General features: G+C 37.3%; 1 protein-coding gene across 1 annotated transcript in view; it reads right to left on the reverse strand.

Moving 5' to 3' along the window:
* The window catches only part of bsdc1 (BSD domain containing 1), a 13,255-nt gene extending 8,719 nt beyond the window's left edge, over positions 1-4,536 (reverse strand). The window contains exons 1-7 of the mRNA XM_079262683.1: positions 4,497-4,536; positions 3,942-3,996; positions 2,614-2,730; positions 2,344-2,511; positions 1,108-1,162; positions 760-875; positions 591-659 (exon numbers count right to left, since the gene is read on the reverse strand). Coding sequence (XP_079118809.1) covers positions 591-659; positions 760-875; positions 1,108-1,162; positions 2,344-2,511; positions 2,614-2,730; positions 3,942-3,996; positions 4,497-4,507 — 591 coding nt within the window. The 5' untranslated portion in view covers positions 4,508-4,536. The remainder of the gene's footprint in view (positions 1-590; positions 660-759; positions 876-1,107; positions 1,163-2,343; positions 2,512-2,613; positions 2,731-3,941; positions 3,997-4,496) is intronic.
* Between the last annotated feature and the right edge of the window lie 3,586 nt (positions 4,537-8,122).

The raw sequence follows: 8,122 nt of genomic DNA on the forward strand, positions 1-8,122 counted from the left end.
CTCACAAGTTCAGCTGTGTTGCTGATTCCACAGAAGCAGCATCTTTATAACTTCCAAAAAATGTGACTGATTTGGTCTTCTTAACAATATATAATACAAAACCTGCTGCTATTATCAGAAGGTGAAAGTAACTGAACAAGAATAATTTCATTACTGTTTGTGTAAAGTTTACAAACTCTGCCTAATAGCTTGTGTTTAGAATAACACACCAGCATACAACATTTAGAACATCCAACATCACAAATAATAAATAATAAGTAAAAAGATGTAAAATCCTGTAGTAAGACATGTTGTATTCAGCTTGTTTTAAAAAGAGAACACAAACCACCATTACAAGCTAAATGAAACATTCATAACGGAGGAAAATACCAGCAGATGGCAGCCAAGACAACACACTGAACCGACAAATGGCCAAGAAGCCTCTTCACAAGAGACCTCAATCCGTTTGAGCCAGTTCACTGCAGGCTTTTGGTGTGTGTGCCTGCTTCAACACATCTGACTAAAAGTAACAAGTCATTGTGCAGAACTTCACTGCCTGTTGGATCTGTGTATTTTGAGTGACACTTATAAAGAAAAACACTCAGCTGTACCTGATCTAGCTGGAAGACTTTGTAGAAATACCTCTGCCAGAACTCAGAGTGGGAAACAGCAGCTGGTACCTGCATGATGGAAACGGAAACATTTTATTTTATTTTTTAATCAAGAAAAAAAAAGCTTATCTTGGCTCCTTATGATTAAGTTTTGACAAATGTGGGGTACCATTTTGGTGTAAAGCGCTCGTATGGAAGGGCTGTTGACCAAGAGATCTGATATTTCTCCTTTCTTTTCTTCCAGACTGAAACTGGACAACCAGTTGTCAAACTGCTCTGGAGGTCCTACAGAACATAAAGAAAATTAAAAAGCTGGGCATTTCCACACTTTTTTCCCCTGCATTATAGATGTATTATATTTGCTAAAAACAACCTGAAAAGATAAATGCAGATAAAGATAAATAAATAAATGAATAAATAAATAAATCTACCAAATTAAACTAATCTTTCACTTAAAAAAAAACAAAAAAAACAACAACATTTCAAGCTTTTACCACCTGACTGTGGTGTGCCTTACCATCAGGCTCGTTGCAGTATGTAGCAGGATCAGCTTGCACACTATAGAGACGTGCCTGCAGAGAAAACAGACACGTTCTTAGCAGTGACTGTTTCACTTTGTGTGTCGGCACAAAACAAACGTTCAAGCTTGTATCATGAGCAAATCGAAACCAGAGCAACCAGCAGAAAAAAAGATAATTAACTAGTAGATATCAGCAAGTTGCACGAGCTGTGGTGAGCTTGTTTGTTCTGTGTACAACACTGCTATCGTAGGTCCGATTGATTACCTTATAAGTTGTGTCCAAAAACAACTGCTGTTAGATTAGTGGTTGATCTTACATGAGTACCTACTATTGCACTGATTTATGAAAGTTCTGACAGCACTTCAGTGCTTCAGTGTCATGTCTGAATAACACCCAAGTCATTTTTTTTAACATTTTGATAAGGTCAGAGCAAGTAATATATACATATCATTTTCAAAATGTCATAAGTCCGAATTGCTGCAGCAGGAAAAAAAACTTTTTGGTTTCTGATGAGTCATTCAGAGGATTCTGGTATCAACTAACTAAACAAACAAAATCATATCTAAAAAAAATAAACCTGCAACTCTATAAGGGTGTACAAAACCTGGCTTTTCAGCAGTAGGTGTCCACGTCTGGTATGTTTTAATCACTTAACACTAAGAATGGCCACATAAATTGTTGTGGTTTGCAAAAGCCCTTTGCCCGCAGTTTTATCAAACTTCACTCGATGGTGTGGCCAATCTAATCAAATACTGTTTGCACACTGGGGCCAATTCTGACACAGTTGTGGGATCCCCCCTTGCAGGGTTGGTGAATGTGGCAGAGGAAAATCTGGGCTTCCCTGTTTAGGCTGCTGCCCCGCGACCCGACCCCAGATAAAGCGGCAGAAAATGAATGAATGAATCTGTGATTACTACGGCTATAGAATTGCCATTGGTTTTTCCAAAAGTCTGAAAACATTGATGGCATACCTCTAAAAGACTGACAAAGCCAGTAGTTACAAACTGTATATTGTGCATAAGGATTTTTCCTTCATCATCTCCTTTAGCAAGGATACAGTGGAGCACCTTTCATACCTACTGAGATTCATGCAAGTTATCATGACAGTTTTACCAGCTGAAATGTACAAGGGAAGCTCTTTTTGACTATTTGAGTGACTCATTTGGTGAATTTGTGAACTTGCTGTATTAAAAAGTTTCTCTAAAGTTTGTTATCAGTTATTTAGTACCCACCTTTGAGCTGTCGTAGACCTCTGTGGTTCCCGCTGGCGTTGCCACCAACGTGATTACGTCACAATCAATGGTTTTATCAGGGGGTGGCGCAAGTGTGTCCGTTATCACTCCTAAGAAACTAGAAAGACTCTTTTTCACCTTTTCTGTTGTCTCCGAAGACCCTTCCACCTGGGAAAGCAATAAAATGAAATAAGTGAATTAATTCAATCAGCATTTGAACCGGATGTAGATGAAGTTCACAAAAGTGACGAGTTGGGCAGAAACACTTACAGCAAGTTTGTTTCTAACAGCAGTGGCTGTGGCAACGATTGAGCAGGCTGTGTCATGCTGTACCACAGTGGAGAACTCATTCAGGTCTCGTTTTAGAAACTCTATGGCCTCAGATGACTGGAAAGTAAAGAGTCAGAGGAAGATTATCAAAATCTAGACAGGGGCTTCTCTTCATAAAGAGGAAATTGTCAATTTACACCATGGATATCATAAGAACTAGTACAAATTAGGTGTAGGAAATCGAATCGAAAAATCAAACATTAGGATTTTTTGCTTTATGATTTTAAAATTGATATATATATATTTTTTTTTATTAAAAGAAAAGTCTTTTGTTCAAATAAATAAAAATAATCCACAATAAAATTTTTGTCTTCACTTTTATTGATCTTTTTACTTGTCTTCTTGGGCTTTATAGCAACAGAATGATGGTCTGGCTACTGTGTTGTTTCTTTTTCTAATTGAAATTCAGAAAAATGACTAGCAAAAAATGTTTTGTACATTTTTATTTGTTTTTAGTCTACAAAAATCATCAATATCAATGAATTGTGAGAATTTAAATTGAAACGGCTCGCAAAAAATCTGAATCGAATCGAGACAAAAGCATATCGTCACAGCCCAGGTACAAATATGTCACTCTCCTTTTTTCTTCATGTTACTACAAGACAACACGTAATGTAGACAAAGGAGACATTTAACAATAAGAACTTGTCGGATGGTAATGGAAAGTATGCTCTATGAAGGTATTTTGGGTTTGAGTTGTACAATCAGGAGCAGGTTGTAAATGAGTGCAGTCATGATGAAACACCATCCATGAGCATATCAAACTAAAAGAACATTTCAAACCTAATTGAACAGATCAGAAAAATGTACGTTTATCTACAAAACAACATCAGCTCATAATACCAAGTCATTTCAATGGTTACATCCCAAATGTTATCATTTAGTGAAATGCAAAAGCTGTTGCTGTTCCATACAAAATAAATCATAATACAAAAAATGTTCATGAACTGTGGACGGTTTGGGCCACTTTTATATTGACTGACTGTAAAATTCTTGCACTGGCAACTTGGGACATTTTCTTTTCTTTTATTCTCGTTCTGAAGATTGTAGGTGTATTTTAGACTGGCAAATGACTAAACAATGGTAAACAACTAGCTTTAAAATACAGGTGACCAAAATTAGGAGTTTGATTCCACAGAAAAACATGTACACACCCTCTACTGACTGTAAACAGATAATCAGACAGACATGCTGTAGTCTCGACCTTCTCAGATAAAAGATAAAGAGAAGCAATTCTAGATTAAGGATTGCCCTTGTGTCCGGATTACCTTGTCTTTTACGGCCTGGAAGCTCTGCTGAAGCCAGCCTCCCCACCAGTTTTCTCTGCAATCCACACATTATAAAGAGTTAGCTGCTTTCTAAATTATAACAGCAAATATCAAGCATAAACAACACATTTAAATGTCTAGTGAAACCTACGGAAGCTCAGCTGCTGTCATCATCACCACCAGACTGAGCTAACGACCAAGCTACCGTTAGCCACCAGAACAAAACATTTAATCAATAAAATTGTCAAACATGCTACGTGTAAGGCTGAGAATAAATGTCATTTTTCATATATAAAAGTTAATACCGCCTGGTAGCTCTTACTTCGTGGTTTAAACAGCTCTATGCAAACGCTAGTCACGCTAAGCTAACGCTAGCAATGCTATGTAAACACGTTCACTTCCTGAAGGAAGCAGAACTCAGAAACCGCAATGATGCAATCACGAAAACTGGCATCACACACACAACGAAACAATAAACACGATGCATGTGAGTATTTCAGTCATTTTGTAAGATTAGTTTAATAAACAAAAACTATTTTGCGACTTTACGCTCACCCTTCAGCCATCTTCAGACGATGACATCATCAGTATTTACTGAACTCTAACCTGCTGCGTAGCTATGGAGAAAAAAGGTCACGTGACGCTGTTTCGCTTGTTTTCTTTAAAATACCAGCAACTATTAACCTTAAAGATTAAACTGTTACAGGACTATGGTTAATCACATGAACAGAAATTGTTTATTATTATTATTATTATTATTATTATTATTATTATTATTATTATGTTCAATTTTGTCTTGCGCCAGCTACGGTGGCTGCAGACATAACAGCTTCGCAAAGCGAAACATTGGGAATGATGGTTGTCATGTCGGAAATATTAGGGTTAAATTTTAGAACGAAGATGAGTCACTTTGATTATAAAAGTTTTTCTCAAGTTTAAAATTTTGTTTGAAAACATCCAAATGACATGGTATAGTCTTTTAAAACACTTACCCGAACCAGATTTAAATTATTAAACATAATTAAAAATGTAGAGTGATGAGATTACTTTAAATTTTTTATATTTATAACTATAAACTAAATAGTATACAGTCAGCCAAACTGAATTTTTATGTTTTATGGATTAAATATTTCTTTAATCAGTGTAATGAGGTATAAACAAACCCCTTTGTATAGAAAATACATGTTCATAATACTGGAAATGAAAGAAAATATAACTTTGAGAAAACAACCTTTAAATTAGACTTGAAATTCCAACAATTTTGTATAAACCCACCAATGACAGATGCAAAATGTTTTTTTTGTTTGCTGATTTTTCTTTTCAAGAGTTTGATATAGAACATTTCATAAAAGCAAAAAGCCCAAAAAGAAAGACACAAAATTAAATAAATAAATTCTTATAACATTTCACCTCAAAATATAAAAATTCTGAACAAATTTACTTTATGACAGAAATCTAAAGAAATAACAGCAAAGATAAAAACTATCACTTTTAAAAAGATAAATATTCTTGTTATGACAATATGATTGTTATTACACCATACAGGCCTATTTAAACTGTTTATAAATGAGAAAAGAAGTTTAAATCTCTGCTTGACAAATTAAATGCATCAGCCTTAAATCACAAGTGGTAAAAGTCCATGAAAAGAAGAAGAAAAACTTCAAGCTAAAGCTACCATGACAGACAATAAACGTTTAAACATATGCAAATTGTTTTCTTTTAATTAAAACCAATTTAACAAATAAGCTGCACACAAAACCAAACAAATGTATCAAGACGAAAGCTTCTCTTCTTGAGCCATTATGTTGACTAATCAGCGTTTAGCAATTCCAGCCTGAATCCCCTCATCAGTCTCCTCCTCTCTGTGCATCTGTGGACAACATGCATGTGAGCGTATGTGCACACCATACTGCATATGCGTGTTGACCCTGAGCAGCTGTGCTTTCTCCTCATCAGTATTCTGGGAGGAAAAAGACAGGGTGTGGGGGCTCAAGGCTTTACAAAGCTTAAAATGAAAAAGAACAGGCAACAAGCCTCTGGAAGTGTGTTCCCTCTTAATTGAAGTTCCCCTTTCTCCAGACACTGAACAATGTGTGCGTATGTCCTCCAATATGTCTCCCCCGTCCTGCCCCTCATCCTTTTAATTGGGTCTTTCAACCCCCTAATTAACTCTGTCAGCGCAGGCCGGGCTGAGCCAAGTTGGGACAAGCAGGCTTTTATTGATCAGTATCCGAAGCAGTTAACTTATCCATCTGTCTACATGGGCATGGGCATTCATTTAACCAAAGGGTAATGTGTAATAATATCACTGCATCCTTTGTGTTTTCTGCCTCTTCTCCTGTTAAAAACAGGATTCTTGCCACTAAGCTCAGCAGATAAGCACGTTTATTTGTAAAACTGTTTATTTGAGTTTGGATGTAAACATATATGCAACGTTTGTTGATAGATTCAGCAAGTTAAATGCTTTCCTCGTATTATGGTTGATATTGTTAACTTAAATCCAGCTAGTAACAAAGTGTATCTTCCAAAGTACAGTTTTTGTGTCTGGTAACTCACTACTTTCATCAGAAAGACGGAGTTGACACCTTTCAAGGTTAAACGCCATCTTGTGGCAGTTGTGGAGCTAATTTTATTAATGAGAATTTCAAACTTGTTTGGAGATTTCTCTTCCATCCATCCATCCATCCATCCATCCATTAACTGCTTGTTCCAGTGAAGGGTCACAGGGATTTCTTTGCCATATCCTGTAATATTCCTTTCAACATGAACAATAAGATTTTCTTAAAAAAGAATCATTGTTGAGGTGCACAGTAGAGCATTACAAGCTCAAATTTTGACAGAACTTCTTTTTAAAGGCTATTTTTGCATTTATTTAGATATCTTATTTATTTAGAAATGTAGCAAATGGATTTTTTTTTAAATCCTTTATTGGAACTCTCATTATGCATCTCTTTAAGTTTAATCCTAACCACTTTTCCTCTTTGTTAGGTTTTCTAAAAGTTTTGTAATCAAAATTTGTGACGGTTACGCTCATTGTAAGGATATTACCGTCTACAAAGGAAAAGGTAGGTATGAAATGTTTTGGAGCCTTGCAAATGTTTAAACACAATCAAACAATCTGAAGCACTGAAATGCTGCAATAAATATGTATTATTTTAAATATTTTTTAGATTTTATTGTAAAACTGCAGTATATTGCACTGTTGGCCAGCAGAGTGCATATTCTGCTGTGAGATTGTCAAGCATACAACATGATAAAACAATCCCCCAGAAAGTATATTTTCTGAAATGAGATTTCAAATCACCTACAGCTTGCTGCTTTTACAAAAAGTATTTTAATATGTGCTCTATTTATCCAATTTATCAGGTAATTGTGGACATGATGACTAAAACCGATGCTGCCAGTGCTGGTTAGCATATGCTAAAGGCTGCTGCGATGACAGCAGTGGTTGACCATAATGGTACACAGAGGACATGCCCATATTGTATGATTTAAGATGCATATCCATTACACACTGCAGTCATCGCACCCACGCACACGTGCACACACTTTCCAGACCACTGATGCCATATTGTGGGTTAACACCATCTGGTGCCGATCAGGAAACACCAGCTTTGCACAAGTCACTGTCTCTAATTATCTACCTAGAGCAAAGGGAGGCCGATCCCCACTAATCTCCACAATGTGTTCTCCTTCCCATTCCCACCTGTGCCCCAATAAAGAGGGGTGGTGGGGGTGTTCTGTGTCCAGGGACCAGGTGACGCAGCAGAGCCAGTCCCCACGACAGAAGCTCCACTGCTTGGTTTGGCTAGCAGCTGCCTCCCCCCACTGAGACATCCCACAGCTGACAATCCCCCAGCACTGACAGGAGCTCTTTACAGTGTCAATAGCCTCATATATTAGAGCTAACCGCCTTTGTGGCAGGCGAGGGCGTCAGGCCTTTTGGTCCGACAGCGCTTGTTACCATGATGAAATGTAGATTGAATGGAGGGGGTCTGTGTCCCAGGCACGAGAGTGTGGACTCCCCCTGCTTTTGTGTCCCACACATGGCTATTGTTTGAACCTTTTCAGGGGTATCAGGAGGAGGAGGTGGGATGAGAGGGAGGTGGGTGTGAATGAGTTACATCTCTTCATTTCGCCCCTGATCTCCAACTCATCTGTCAGCCGTGGGAGGATAAGCA

The sequence above is a fragment of the Telmatherina bonti genome (assembly GCF_933228915.1).
Source record: "Telmatherina bonti genome assembly, chromosome: 22".
NCBI classification, from domain to species: domain Eukaryota; kingdom Metazoa; phylum Chordata; class Actinopteri; order Atheriniformes; family Telmatherinidae; genus Telmatherina; species Telmatherina bonti.